Source organism: Cantharellus anzutake (assembly GCF_015039405.1).
Source record: "Cantharellus anzutake strain C23 chromosome Unknown EI90scaffold_5, whole genome shotgun sequence".
Taxonomy (NCBI): Eukaryota; Fungi; Basidiomycota; class Agaricomycetes; order Cantharellales; family Hydnaceae; genus Cantharellus; species Cantharellus anzutake.
The window spans coordinates 1,122,769-1,137,643 of NW_024066955.1; the positions used below are offsets into that span (position 1 = coordinate 1,122,769).

Genomic DNA, 14,875 nt, shown 5'->3' on the forward strand with positions numbered 1-14,875 from the left:
GAAAAGAGCGGAATGGCCTTACAATTGGGAAGGGTGATGTACTCCAACACGATCCAACAAGCTCCAGAGATACTCGGTGATGCAGGGGTCAGGACGAACCGCAGCAGTCAAGGGACGTCTCCACGATCAGTTGCCAAAATCCCTTGTCGAGCTTCATGCTGAAACTCTGATGTCCGCTTTTTGCTAACGTGAGTATCCTTCAGGATGCACGGAGTCAAACTACAAGCAGAGTCATCAAGTCAACGCTAGCGTTATCGCTGTCGCGAGACTCCAGCCGGTACTCATGGCATTGATAGAGGACAAGAAGAATGGCTCATCGCGGCCGATTGGTGATACAGGATCGAGTTGTGACACCGAGAAGTCGGTAATCACATGAGGGTGTCACTTGTAGGCGTTGTAGTGCGTGAACAGAAAGGGCTGGAGCGCGCGAGGCACCTTTGATCACCTCATGGATGAACCCAATTGCAGAGCTCATATCCATAACAGCGATCTGATATCTTACAGTTGCGGAAACCTCACGGCGATTTGTGATAGCTAGACTCAATCTAATGCAAGAACCAAGACACGCGAGAGCTCCCGTGTTGATGAATATCCGAAATGAAAATAGCGCGAGAGGTAACGACCCATCGGGAGGCACCGGTTGATGCAAATTCCTATATGATCCAGAGTCGGGAAGAACGGAAGGATGTCCTGACTCTCTCACAACAACCAGGTGCAACTCATTGCTGGTGCAAGTGTCCAACGCATAGATGATGGGCAAGCAAAAAATGGTATTGGACAGGCGGGTAAGTTTTCGGTGCATACAAGCATGGAACACAAGTTACAATGATAAGCTCGCCGGATGGGACCCGTGAGCGACGCATCCTCAAGGATACTACAAACTGGAGGGACAGCGGCATATGTGTAGCGGCTTAGCACAGGTATCGCTGGTCAGAGAAGAAAGCGCTCCTGTTCAGTGATTGATGGCCTAGCCCTGACGTGCCGGCGCTTGCCCCCTGGGGAGATGTGTGCCTATGGCACCATGGGGTTATGTCTCCGACCACTGATGGCCGGAACTGACTCGATAACCTGACCAACACAATTGCTCATCAGTTCAATAGAAGCTACACATGAGCAAAGAAGTTCCCACAGAGATTGGACGAGCTGGGGGTCGTTGGAATTACGCGGGCCAGTTGGATATCCATCCGTGGCAGCGGCATACGGGAGTGCCATCCCTCCATACCTTGTGGAGTCAGATGCCTGGGACCCAATTGGCGCTGAACCACGACTCTGAGATCCACCTTGATGTTGGGAAACGGGCGGAGTCCCCCCAGTGAGGATTGACCAGATGGTTTCCCGGTCCTGGGCCTGTTGCCTTTCGTAGGACACGGTAAACATAGGGTCAACCTCCTGTGACTGAGGAGACCCGAGTGCGCGATTCCCCGACGTCGAAGAGCCTGGTGAAAAGAAATCCTGAAACCCATAACGTCAGTCGAACCAGGGGTGATAATTGACTACGCCTCCACCTTATTCCGTGACGGGAAGCCACAAACAGCACCTCTACAGATCTTGCAGCGGTTCTTTGGCATGCTATTCCGTTCAGGGATTAAACTAGTGACAACCTGTTTTGTTAGGTTCTGCATTGGATACGTGGGCCAGTGCCGCCTCACTTTCAAGAGTCACACGGTTGGAAGCGAGAAGAACAGGAAAAAGAGCAGAACGTCCCTTTGATTGGGAAGGATGATACGCCGCAACACAGGCAATACTGGACGTTGCAAGAATCAAGTAACACTGATTCTCAAGTTGGGAACTACTGTGCAAGGTGGTGTTTATTTGTTTGTTTGAGTTGTTGAATGCTGTGATAAACAAGCATCGGCATCCTCCCTCAGTTCTTGCATCACCTTCTTGAGTGCAGTTAAAAGACAATTTTATCATCCGCTGCCTAACTCCCTTACCGAGTTCCATGCTGAGCTTCTGACGTTCGCTTTTTACATCCCAACTTCGAGTGTAAACTTGGGCCTGAATCTCATCGGCCCTCATCTGTATGGCTGGCAGTATTTGTCGCACGGATTTGTGTCCATTGCGTTTCCATGCAAGAATACAGCAAAACCTCAAGAACCCATAGAATGATAGGGAAATGATGGCATAAAGAAATCTCAAGTGTTACGCCGTTGCGGTGCAACAGTTACAAACTGCCTTCTCCAAGGCGAGAGCATTGAGAAAGGAGCCTGCAGCCTACGCTTCTTGAGCGTCGTGCCATCTGCCTCAGTCAGTACGCATTCTTGTCGTTTGCGATGTCTACGTTACATAAGGATCTCGCAAATGCTGGCCACGTCATTGCCCCGCTCTAGGCGATGTACCGAACGACGTGCTGCAGGTTTCATATGCTCATTCGTTGCCTGTTTGGCTACTATATATTTGATCATACGTCATCCAGATGCACCCATGTTGTGCGCCAGAACCTGAGCCCTACCTGGATCACCCAAAGTTCCGGGATCGGGATCCCCACGGCGTTAGTGCTGCTCAGCTACCACCAAACTTCTCTTCGCAGCATTTAAAACTAACATCCTTGTGCGGCTGAATCGTCATTCTCACCTGGAGTACCGGCTTCGTTTCTGCATGCTGAGACCCTACCGCATCCGGCCCTAATGATCCTCGAAGTCTCGTTTCGAAACATTGTTCAGGTGTGCTTTTGGTTGCTCAAACAATCATTTTATCGGTTGACAACAAAAACTTTCCTTGAACATAGCGTCGCGCCGAGGATTCCGCACGGCTTTCCATCTTGTTGTGTATCCTGCCTATTTTCTGGGGCGTCAGGATGAACAAGAAGTACGCGAAGGACAATTTGGTGAAGCTGCAGCCTGTTTGTGTAATTCGATGATGACCGGGCTCTTTGGAAGTTAAAGCTAGCGTTCACGCAAGAAAAAAAATAATATTTCATTCACCACCTAAGCAGGTCATTCCGCATGACATACTGGAGAACTCCCAGTATACCATATCACGTCGTAATTCAAGCTGGATTCCGACACGGAGTCCACCTCGCGATGGAGCTGGTTCAACGTGAGCGAACCTCATCTCTTGTAGGGTTTTTTAACTCTGGAAATGTTTTATGAGGGATGCAAGGTCGAAACAACTCAGCAAGACCCAGCTTAACATGTCTTCGGAGTGCAGGGATGGACGCGAAGGCTTATATACTAGCGCGCTGGAGAACGAGGCCGGGTTCCTGACGGAAAGCTCTCTGCTCACCGGCTGAGGAAGACGACTGCGTTCGAGAACATACTCGAAGGCAATGAGTGCATGCGTATATAGCTGACAGTGCTATGAACGTCAATCAATTGATAGCACTCAAAACTATTATCACAGCATCGCGGCTTCATTCCTGAATTTTCTCAGGTCGATGGGCCGTGAACAACCTGTCTTGCAACTTGTTCATCGAGCAAGGATAGAACATTTCCGGCCCCATCACTCCGAATGAGCTTGTGTTGGAGGATAGCCTTCTGTTGCGCGCCCTACTACGTGCGTATAAGCACAGTTCTCGATGTACCCGGACCTTGCCTTTCGAGTGGAATGATTGCATCTGCGGGTTGCAGCATCAAGACAGAAAGGTTCTCCGCTACATTTTGAGGCACAGCGATGCCGACAAATGCATGGAATTATGCGGGGTTTAGTGACAACAAACAAAGGGTGTGGTGTGTCTTTCCAGGCGTGATCGAACACAAGGCAAGGGATCATGTCAGCATTTTCCCGCCAATCAATTTACACCCCTACTTGACTCTTCAGCATTGGTATCGCTAACTTCTCGATCAGAAACGCCCAGCTTGCAGATGTGTCTGTCTCGCAACTTGTTCGTCGAGCAAGAATAGATGAGGCCCCCACCTTCTGACATCATTGATCGGAGACATTTCCTATTAGCGATGGCCACCAATTGCGGGCTGCCAGCACATATGACCGCAGCCCATCGCGATAGAGTCAGCTTTGGCTCTTGTGTCCCGCCTTTACACAATCTCTCCATTTCAGATACTGCTCGTACATAACTGCAGAATGCGCCAACACGATCTAACAGGCTCCGGGGGCACTCGACGTTGCAGCAGTCAAGTAGCACTGCTGCTTAGGTTGGGAGCAACCGTGCGAGGATACGCTATGGGATACATGACTTGCTGAATGCTGATACATAAACAACACGTCGGCATTTTTCCTCTGAGTCTTTAATCTTTCTGCAACCAGTGGCCTGAATCCCTTATCGAAGCAAACTCGAGCTTCATGTTGATACCCTCCTTCTAAATCCCGACTCCGAGTACAAACTTGATGGCGGTCAGGGCATGTGCCCGCGCGGCACACCTCCCACATCTGTGTGACCAGCAGTATTTGTCGCACGGATTGGTAGCCATGGTGTTTCCCTGGATCACCAAAGTTGTAGTTTCAGAATTGTTACAACGTTATGCTGGACCGCTCAGTTGCCATTTCGCAACGCATGGGCTAGCACACACTGGGTGTCTTCCCGCATCTTTCTCGCCTGGAGCCACGGGTGTGAAGTCAACTTACGTATTTCTTGCTGAGTCTGCCACATTGGATGCCGACACTCCTTCACTCAATCTCAACACAACATTTTTCGCATATTACGGTCCAAAGTTTACGTTTACTGTTGGTTGCTTAGTCATTTTTATCAGATCACAACAAGGCACACTTGAACGCCCACTGCGAACCTGAACTGGGGTTCAGCCTGAGCGTTCTGGCTTCCTATCTTGTTGTTTGCCCTACTCATTTTATGAGGCGGCCCCCAGTACGAACGAATAAGAAGTGAGGGGCAAATATCATGTGTCGATCGGGCTTGTTGCGAGCTCAGGCTAACGTTTACCGAGAGAAAAGGCAATACGTGCACGTCTTTCTGTGTGCATAGGCATGGAAGACTGGAAGACTTCCAGAACATCAGGTCGTCACTCAAAGATCCTGGTATGGAGTGCGCCTTGTCTCCTGGAGGGTCGAGTTTTTTAACTCTGAAAAGCGATGTCCCACGAGGTTTAATTGGGATACAAGGTCGAAACAGTTCAGAGTCGATGGATGCGGGGACTCACTAGGTTCATGGGCGATAAGGAGTCCGTCAGTACGAGGAACATGGTCAACTATCTGGGGCTCATATCTCCAGCGCACGGGAGAACAAGAGCTGAACAAGTTCCTGACGAATGAGGTCAATGTGCGTATGCGTAGCCCAGAGCACTATCATGAGCGCTAATATAATCCATAACTGTTACTAGCCTCTATTTGGCACTGGTATCGCTGACTTCTCTCTCTCCGGTTTATCAGAAACGTCCAGCTTGGCGGATGTGTCTGTCTTGCAACTTGTTCGTCGAGCAAGACTTCACTTTATGACATCACTCGGAGACATTTCCTGACCTCCAATTGCGACCCACCACCTACATAACAGCCCACCGCGTCTTCCATTTCAGGGAACATTTTATCCGATGATAGATAGTACTGCTCGCACATTATACGGACCCACCATGGCGCGCACGCCAACGAATCTATACAACAGTATGTCTAAAGCAGGGGACATTGATCAGAAGTTATTCACAATTCCGCAAGCCTTGCTCTGTCAATCTCGTATAAATTGTATGTCTTGGGGATAACTCAGATTATAGCAGCTGACCAAGAGCGCAGGTAGACCCAGAGCCATCTTTTGACGAACGTCTCAAACACTCTAATATCGGATTGGCACCACCTTGGTTGGGCAACCCGCCTCCTCCGGAGTACTTCCAGATGAGAAAACCCTGAACTGCAAAGCAGAGTCATCAAGTCAATGAACCTGCACTAGCGTATCACCACCACAACCAGTGATCTTCACTACGTGTGAATCGACGCCAGCGCTTACCCGTGGTATTAGTAAAAGATGGGAAGAACGGTTCACCACAGTCGATCAATGATACAAGATCGAGTTGTGCCATCGAAAGGACGAGGAAGGATGATGCACGTTTTCGTACAGAGTGAGAAGAAGCATCAAAGTCGATTTTCCACAGGAAAGGCGAGGATAATCAGTCATATGGGTGAATCGGTCATCGTCGCGAGAACAAAAGCTGGGGGTGCGCGAGGCCGTGACTATGTATGTGTCTCACCTTATGCATAAACCCGGCTGCGGAGCTCATCAACCTAAAAGCGTTCTTGATGCATCTCACATTTGCGGAAACCCAGGAAACGTAGCCATACGAGAACCCGTGTTAACGAATGTCCTCGACGAAATGGCCTGAGTCAATGAAGAGTAATCTATCGGAAGGTACTGGTAATTTCAGATGATCAAAGAAGGGGAACCTACGCGTTCCACCCATACGCGACGACTTGAGAGTGGAGCAGTGTTTGGCGTATTTCTTGGACGGATACCCAAATCGGACTTATCTCTTTATTTTTCGCTTTATTTTCGTGTATTTACCCCGACCCCTCCCTTGGCTCTCGTTATAGTCTAACATATCTAGCGTGGCGACGGCCCCGACAGGAAGTCGAAGCCCACGCCAACCTGAACTGGGATCCGCTCACTTGAATGGTTTCACATCACTCACGTCCTGCAACCAGGGTGATTCATCTGTACCACCTTCTCTGTTTTGGACATTTACAATGTGCAGAGGTTATGTCCTCTGCGAGATCCGGTTTGGCTCAACTAATGCATCTCATTGGCTGTTGACTAATGACATTCAGTGCATTGCTGGTGCATTAATCCACACTCTTCTCTTGGTTGTTCAACACTCTGTGATGCACGCGTCTATCACACCTCTTTCCTTCTTTCCCATCTCAACTTTGACTCATTGCTGTGGCACGGTCGTCTTCGCTAAGTCTGACTGTCAATGTCCGGTGGCATGAATTGCGTCGCTGTAGTCTTCGAATACTCTGAATGTTCTCATCCCCATGCACTCCCGTCCATGTTCGCCGACCCCAAGAGATAAGGTCCACCCTGAAAGGCGGAATCCCCCACCCTTTTCGAAAACCGGCAGCATGATATCTGACCACCTGTCAGCGGAGACTCCCAGAGTGAGCTACTTAGTCATAGGATAAGATCCCATTATTTCGTGTATTTATTTCAAGACCTCTGCCCTTGGTGCTCTCACATGCAACCTATTGTCTGCAGGTTAAATATCCAGAGCCGCACATGCACACGCCCACCAGTATACATTGAGTGGTCAATCCATGGGCCAGGATGATCCTGGGTCTATATATCCAGTGAGCAGTTTACGATCAAAATTTAAGCAGAGACTGCTGAAATAAACGCCGTGTGGCCAGCTCGATGACAGGATGAAGAGGGACGTCAAAGATGCAAGGTGTATCGAGTGAATTCCGTTCTTTTCAAGGTACGAGGCATTTCCTTTCCTTATATGCTTCCTATCATGGGTTGCACTTATATTCGAATTTTCCCGAGCCAATGTTCAGGACATCCTGTCAAGTGGTTTTTGTACGATTCCCTGGTGAGCTTCTCACAAGGCATCCCTTATTCTGAACATTCTGAGATTTCGGCCAAACTTCCACGTCATTTTGATGCAAAAACAGGATCTAGGACACTCTATTTGTGTACTCTCATGATGAACCTTTTACAATTTCTCATTATTTGTACCACTTACATCGGATTTCACACTCAAATGCAATGCAGTTCCACAACTTACACGGTCATCATACGTTGGAGCCAGCCGAAGGCAGTTCAACTAGTTTGCAGAATAAACAACAACAACAACAACAACAGCGTGCGCGTTCCCACTCTTTCACCACACCTGTTCAATGGTTCCCTTCGCGATGCCGTAGTGTAACAGAGTCCCTTTTGGTGCTCCACGCTCTGCCCGGCCGTCAAAACCTTGCTGTCTCGGACTGGGTCGTGTTCGATGCTATTATTTTTAGAACTCGCTCAAGAACGGGGATCATCAGACCGCGCCAGCGCTCAAGTTATCCTTCATACGTTAATGGTCAAGCATAGATAGTTTGATCGCATTGGAAGCAGCAAGTTCGTAGGAATCAGCCATACTGATCAGTTTCCGCTTCCCCTTGACGACTGAAATACTTATCTTTGATTCTCAATTGAACTTAGTTGTTTGAAGCGTGGCTGAATCTTGCCGATGTTGCGAGGAATCCCAAATGGAGATTCTGATATGATCAGCAATTCTTGGCGCCCTTGCATTTTTATTGCGATGTTTTCTCCTCCTCCATCGCAACCCTCCTTCCTTCCTCAGGCATCATCTTCATTATGATACGACACAGAGTTGTGGGTATGTGCAGCATCCGATGGGCCATTCCTTCACGGTTTTGATAGCCCGTTGTCGTGCCCCCGCTTTATCTTTCAGGTATCCTCTCCATAATGGTTGCCACAATCCTAGGTGCCCTAGTCACTATTTCTCTTCCTACGGTCCCATTTGTGTGTACCTGATTTCGTGTTCTTGTTTTGGATGTCATCAACCTTGATCTGCTCGTCCTTAGTTTGATATAGTCCGTCTAGTGGGTGAACGGGCAAACGGTCCAGCCATCCTCGAAGGGCACCCCACCGGTCGCTTGGGTATCTGGGGTCATTGTGTGTCGGAGACTGCGTTCGGTTCCTACTGCGTCTACACGGGTCTGGGGTATCCTTTTGGGATTGGAACCTTTACACTCTTTGGCGATGATCCCGAACCCCAAATTATCACACCGTCGTACACTCGAGGACTAGTAATGCATCCAATCGGTGAGTTACATTTCATCTATTGTCCAAGCTATAGTGAGTATTCATAAATCATTCAAGCCCTCGCGTTCTGCATCATCACGTTGGGTTTGAGTTTTTGGAAGCATCTTGCCATAAGCCTGTAGGTCTTCTTGCATGCCACATTCCTGGGATGATTGACTGATCGACCCCATCCCCACTCCTTGGGCGGGTTGCGCACACAGTGCTGCGTCGTTACTCAGCAACTTCACGGCTATTCTCACAGCTATCGCACTGATTTTGGACATAAGGCTGTACACGCGTGTTCGAAGCAGAGCAAATAACTTGACCAATGTTCAAAACGACACCTGTGCGTTGGCATCTCATTCTTTCATTCAGCCCTGACCGGTATTTCTACAGATTTGGGCCCTGCATTCTGGATGACACTTACCCAGATCCTCTTCCTTGTCATCGCAGGATTCGCTATCTATCTTGCTCGTCATCGAGACCGTGCCGAGCAAGATAGACCTAACATAGGTCACCCTACTATGGTCCAGGACAAGGCCTAGCGGAGACCTTGCCCAGACATGTTAACAGGTGTGTCAAATGACTTCGTAACGACAGCTACGGCGTCTCACTAAATGAAACGATAGATTGGGGTCTTTTGTAATGCGTACTCCCGCCTCACCTTTTTACTTCTGCTCCCGGTGATTGTCTGATTGTTGTGTTATCGTAGATCTCTGCTTCCACCTCTTCCCCATTGTGCAAGCGGATGATCGGAATGCAATGTACATTAGCGCGTTTGTGGCTGCTGAAGATCTTGTATGCAGACGGATTGCAATCTTGAGATGTGCATTCTACCAGAGGCTCCAGAGCTATATATGGTGTTCGCGCTGGGGCTGAAAGGTGGGTTTGGACCATGTGGTTAAGATTAGTTGCTGCATCCTGACACCTTCGGAGCCGGCTTCGATCTAGGCCCACAGTCTCGTATTAGGCCTCCCTGAAGTTCGTTCGCCCAATTGCCCTGCTCCAACTGACGACCCCATACCTAGTTCCCGGTTTATATAATCTATCCATACCAAGCAGGTGCACACCATACATTCAGCAGATATATCAATTTATCTTTGCAGGACAAAGGCTGGAGTCGTGGCTGTGTGTACCCCACACACAATAGCCTTCCACAAGGGGGCCTGACAATTTGGAGATGGTCAACCAAATTCTCCGGTCACACCCTGATATGTCCTTCCCAACAACCATGTGCACCACCCTTTCGTTGGCTATTGTTACAAGAGTGGCTGAAAATAGGCGTGGACTCGATCGTTGGCGGCGGCGCGTGTCGCGTTGAATCCATGTGGTTAGTCGAACATCTAGTATCCCTCTGTTCGCGATGCTCAATCATAATGATATCCCCGAGACCACTTGTACAGTGTAGTGCAATGTGCGCATGAAAGTACAAACATTTAACCTTCGTACAAGAGGGAAGTTCCTCACTTGATACAGCCAAGACCGAGATAAACCGCTTGATCAATCTATGTATGTTCCACTCGTGCAAGGGCGTGGCTTACTAAGTGTCAGCCATACGGCACAGCTCGCCAATAATGATCTCAGCACTAAGTATTTAGTTGGGAGAAAATCTGCATCCTTAGACTCAGACTTGCCGGGCTTGAGATTGTACATTATTCAAGCATTCATTTTAGGACCAGGGTCATGTCCGAGTTTACCTTCTCAGAGCTGCGAGTAACATGAAGCGGCAATCAGCAATCTCGATCCAGGAAGAATATTTTTACAACGTTTCGAATCAGCAAGTTATACAAGTGTGAGCAAGACAGGTACATTCAGTTTGCAATCCATCCCCTTTACGCAACATCAAGAAAAAAAATTGTAAAAGACGCCTGGTACCCCAAAATTTCACGGTCAGCGAGCAGCATATTGCAATTAACAGATGAAAAGGATGCTCGTGTCCTGATTGCGAAAAGATATCTCATGAGTGTGCTGCAAGCATTGCTCAGGTCAAGGGACATTTACCATCGGGTGCGAGCAGGCAAGCTGAGGCTTTTGACTGTACTTGTTACGTAGCTCTTCTCGAATCGAGACCAAGAGCTGTTGATACGTTTGGTGAGGATTCTCGGCTACAAAACAGAATGGTTTCAGAGATCGAACTCGTTACAACTGTTGAAGGAAATCTCATACTAAGGCATTTAATGAATGCCTATGTATGGTGAGATGTGAGCATACGATAGGCATGCAAACTTTCGAGAACTCACATAGCTCATAGCGCCGGTGCTCTGCCCAGCCTCGACAGTGTCAGCACTGGTTTGGCTATCCTTGCAACCACTCCAGCTGATCGCGTCAGCTGGGCTAGTTCTCGTTTGCTTGGCGTGCTCCGCAGCGGCGTTATTTTTCCCGGCAGCGGTCTTGACAACATTGAAGAGACCTTTAAGCGCGCCTTTCTTGTCGCCTTTGAGGTACGTCAACCCAGTGTTGAGAAGGCCTTGACCTGCTTCGGCAAGGAGATTGGGTTCTTTGATTTTTCCTTCTGTAGAATACATGAATGGAAGATCTCATAACGTTTCTGTATTAGCAGCGCTGCATTTCGGTTTGGAAACAGAGAAGACATACCTAACGCAGAACCAGAATGGCAACACTGACCCCGTAAAAGATATTGTGAATACCTGTCCACACACACCAGCAGTGTCGACTGTGACTCACATCGAAGATCGCTGTAAGGCGACATCCTGGAGGCAAAGGCTTGACCATCACAAAATGCAACTCGCTGAATGGGCGTTGATAAGGGACCTTCTAAGTGCGAGAACACCACTCACTCGTCCACGATATGGCCAGCACTCTCAAAGTCAACAGGATAGATGACTTCATCATACCCATCCTCCTCGTCACCATCCAGATCTTTAGTCTGACCACCGTGGCCAGAAACTTTTAGAATTGTATCAGCCGACACCGGTACGCCAGGAAGAAAATTGTGGCTTACAGTGAAAGAAGAGAGAATCATTAGGATGAGCATCACCCACAAGCCATTGCATGGCGCGCAACATGTTAGCTCTGGTTGGCTGTTGTGCAGGATTGGCGGCATCGTCAGTAAGCATGACTATATCATCTGGTTTGTAACCATATTTCCCTGTTCACCGCATGTGTCTGAGTTAGGCTCCTCTGCGCGACTATTAAACAACGAAACATACTGCAGAGAAATTGCTGGACATTTGTGGCATCGTTGATACACCCCTTCAGCTCTGCTTGCTGACCAAAATAGTTGATCCCGACCTGTGCACCCCTGCGTTGAACGGTGTATCCCAATACGACAATGGATATACTTACACAGAGAGCTTTCTTACGACCATTACACTGAGAATATTGGAACCAGTTTTGCTGCCGGCCATTCTCGTACGTCGGGCCGTAGGTTTGGTTCCCAGAAGGTGGCATACCTTTTGTGACCACAGCGAGTGTTCAATTTACACATGATCAGGGACTGGGATCTTGAGCTTACGAGGAGCAGCAAAGTGTGCAGCCTGCTGAGCTTGAGCCGGTGGTGAAGGATAGTACCCTCCATGTTGCGGCTGCTGGTGCCATTGTGCGCCGGGATATCCAGGTCCACTAGGGAACCTACAGAGAGCGATTAAGACGCGGTGCGCAGATTCGTTCCGATCGCGTCGCTCACCCATGGCCCCCTGTCGGGGTTGGGAATCCATAAGGACTGCCTCCCCATCCAGGTTGCTGGGGAGGTCCTGGAGGGGGACCATAACCTCCGCCACCATGGTGCCTATGGAAGACGGAAATAAATGCGTGCAGGAAACGTCGTCAACAATGCTGGGACTGACGGAGAGGGGAAGCTATATCGAAGGATGAGGATAAGTTCTGAGGTACAATACCCGATCATACGAGTAGGGCTACTCACCCGTAGCCACCATTCTGACCAGTGTTCCAAGACATCCTGATTACGCTAGAGAAGAAAAAGGGGTCGAAAAAACCGAGGGAAAGCTCAGCTAAGAACAAGTGCTTTTTATAGATTGTGAACCCAGGAACTAGTACAGCTGAGCAGCCGCCAGCTGCACCGCCTCCAGGATCCCACGCTGTGCTAAAGTGAATTGTTACAAAAGCTCGCAAGCTCGGCCAATTACATGAGGGGATACTTGCTATTACAGAGACAAATATTTTAGGAGTTCATATGGGGAAAAAAGTCACCAAGTGTCATATCAGAGGAAGGGACACAGAGTCATATTCTCAGTCTAAAGAGCACTGCATTTAATGGTGACAACGCTAGTTGTCCCCAAATTGTCACCAAATGTGATCTCGTTGCCACTGAAGGAATCTTCCTCGCCATCGGACGCAACGATATGAGGCTTATGGATGAATGCGGATAGTCTTCGTCCATAAACGCAGCTGTGCAAACAAAGTAGACATTGGGTGAATCCCATCAGAGAACAAAGCTGATTAACCACGAAACATACCCCGAGTCTAACCCTTTTGTCCAGGGTCTAATGTCAAGGCCCCGAGACGCCCAATGACCATAAATAACAGTGAAGGGATGACAGGGCAGTTTCGTGTTTCCTCAGTCTTGGTGCCCGGGCGGGCCAATAAGGGAACTTCTCGCGCAACGTCAAGTTCTTCCTCTGGTGCACACGGAAAGCTTGTAGCAAACCCTTCGCACTTCTTCAGGACCATATTCCAGAGGTCGGGCCATGGAATACCCTCATCACCACCACGTGTGATGGTCCCATCGTTTAGAATAGAGCGGATGTTCATTACGTTCCACGGGACGGTATTTTGAGGACTAGGGAGAAACGTTGTCGACGACGGCAATGGTCCAGAAGACTGTCTCACATACATCTCAGTGACTACAGCCATTTCCTGCATTGAACGGAGCAAGGTGATATTTGGTGGAGAGCGGGGCTCTGTCTCGTTCGAACGGTCCGGCACCTTCGCAAGTGGTTGTTTGTGGGATTTGATGGATCGCACAGGATCCATAGGCAAAAGACCCCCATGGACGATATGAGCATTGAACGGAGCTAGATGAAGAATCTAGACCTCGTGAATCAGTAAACCATCTCACTTCATGCAAAAACACTCGTACAATAGGCAGATTTACAAGGTACTGGTACTGGCGATGGCTCATTCTCCTAGCTAAATCCCAGTGGTTCCCACCCCAGTCCCAACCATGGGATATGAAGTCTCGGGGGGTGGCTTTCTGGATGGAAGCCGACCAAAAGGATCGTTACCAGCGTAACGGCCAACACTTTCCCCATCATGGTCCAAGAAGACATTATGAGACTCAAGCCACTCGTTCCCCTTTGGTCGGGAGCCGATCCACTCAAAATATGCCCTCCATTCAATGATGGGTTGGTCTTGATTCCCTCTCACGCCTAAAGGGAACGAGTGTTCGTATTCTAATAAGCGAGACAGAAGTAGGAAACGTCTGACCCAGGGTGTTGTTCTCCGTAAATTTTGAGAGTAGTGCCAAAGCCTCGGGAACCGGGCCCTTTGCGATAATGTCTCCGGTGTGGATAAATACATCCCTCCTATGATTGAACTTAATCTTGGAGAGAAGATCACTGCAGTGTAAGAGGACATAAACACAGGTCATCCAATTTGAAAATGAAGGCATGATCCAACTTACCGGAGCGAACTGTGCATCCCATGAATGTCGCCAACAACAATCAGCCTGCCATGTTTACGATAAAACGAGCGTTCCTCGAATGTCAGAGAACGCAGCATTTGCTTGTGCATCGAAAAATCAGGAAACTTTGGTTCTAGTGTGCTGCGTCAGCAGTGCAGTAGCAACTGACAAGGGTCAACTCAACTGTGCGTAACACTGCATCCTGAAGGAAGGCAATGCCATCGTTAACAGCTGCATTGGTCCCCAGCACGCTGTGGTATCGGGTCTTCAAAAAAATGTGGGAAAATAACGTGCCGAAAAAGGCGAAGACGATCGCAGTAACTGCGACAGCTCGAAGCCACCTAAATCCTGACATAGCCGGAGGACATTGCGAACGCAGTAAAGGGGCTACCTCGCCGCGCTGAATGTCTCGACGAACGGCAAAGCCAAGAGACACCATCGACATGGGTGGTAAAAGGGTCAGACCCTAGGCGAGCTAAGCAGAAACATGAATGGAACATCACCGCATGTGCTGGTGGTTCATTGAATTTGTGAGACGTGCCCCAGTTTTTTTTTTTTTTTTTTTTTTTTTCATTTTATTTTGGTCACGTGATCAAAGATATTTGACTCATCTTTGTCGCCTAATTCGCACCGGC

The 14,875-nt window shown here is 48.8% G+C and overlaps 5 protein-coding genes across 5 annotated transcripts; 1 reads left to right on the top strand and 4 right to left on the bottom strand.

The window, feature by feature from the left end:
• Positions 1-4: 4 nt before the first annotated feature.
• On the bottom strand, positions 5-907 carry EI90DRAFT_2087708 (uncharacterized protein). Its single transcript, XM_039052557.1, has one exon. It carries the CDS (start codon positions 800-802, stop codon positions 314-316), a length of 489 nt encoding a protein of 162 aa, XP_038921973.1. The 5' UTR covers positions 803-907; the 3' UTR covers positions 5-313.
• Positions 764-1,825, bottom strand: EI90DRAFT_3036172 (uncharacterized protein; the record flags this gene model as incomplete). The annotated part of the gene is made up of 4 exons (XM_039058683.1): positions 1,650-1,825; positions 1,506-1,590; positions 1,130-1,452; positions 764-1,068 (listed from the first exon to the last, which is right to left on the bottom strand). Coding segments are annotated over exons 2-4 (487 nt in total), but the record flags the coding sequence as incomplete, so codon positions are not given.
• A 6,106-nt stretch (positions 1,826-7,931) lies between these two features.
• EI90DRAFT_2088239 (uncharacterized protein) lies at positions 7,932-9,295 on the top strand. The gene is made up of 6 exons (XM_039052558.1): positions 7,932-7,948; positions 8,033-8,206; positions 8,419-8,659; positions 8,717-8,777; positions 8,860-8,984; positions 9,035-9,295. Exons 2-6 carry the CDS (start codon positions 8,189-8,191, stop codon positions 9,181-9,183), a joined length of 594 nt encoding a protein of 197 aa, XP_038921975.1. The 5' UTR covers positions 7,932-7,948; positions 8,033-8,188; the 3' UTR covers positions 9,184-9,295.
• A 1,254-nt stretch (positions 9,296-10,549) lies between these two features.
• EI90DRAFT_2906426 (peptidase C14, caspase domain-containing protein) lies at positions 10,550-12,049 on the bottom strand (the record flags this gene model as incomplete). The annotated part of the gene is made up of 10 exons (XM_039054245.1): positions 10,550-10,576; positions 10,640-10,743; positions 10,805-10,823; positions 10,879-11,174; positions 11,234-11,258; positions 11,324-11,387; positions 11,437-11,545; positions 11,601-11,747; positions 11,809-11,890; positions 11,945-12,049. The coding sequence occupies 10 exons, from the start codon at positions 12,047-12,049 to the stop codon at positions 10,550-10,552; spliced, it is 978 nt and encodes a 325-aa protein (XP_038921976.1).
• Positions 12,050-12,668: 619 nt separating this feature from the next.
• Positions 12,669-14,797, bottom strand: EI90DRAFT_3036193 (Metallo-dependent phosphatase-like protein). The gene is made up of 9 exons (XM_039058684.1): positions 14,435-14,797; positions 14,241-14,381; positions 14,045-14,175; positions 13,828-13,986; positions 13,698-13,795; positions 13,452-13,645; positions 13,143-13,397; positions 13,075-13,101; positions 12,669-13,006 (listed from the first exon to the last, which is right to left on the bottom strand). The coding sequence occupies exons 1-9, from the start codon at positions 14,683-14,685 to the stop codon at positions 12,853-12,855; spliced, it is 1,410 nt and encodes a 469-aa protein (XP_038921977.1). The 5' UTR covers positions 14,686-14,797; the 3' UTR covers positions 12,669-12,852.
• Positions 14,798-14,875: the final 78 nt, after the last annotated feature.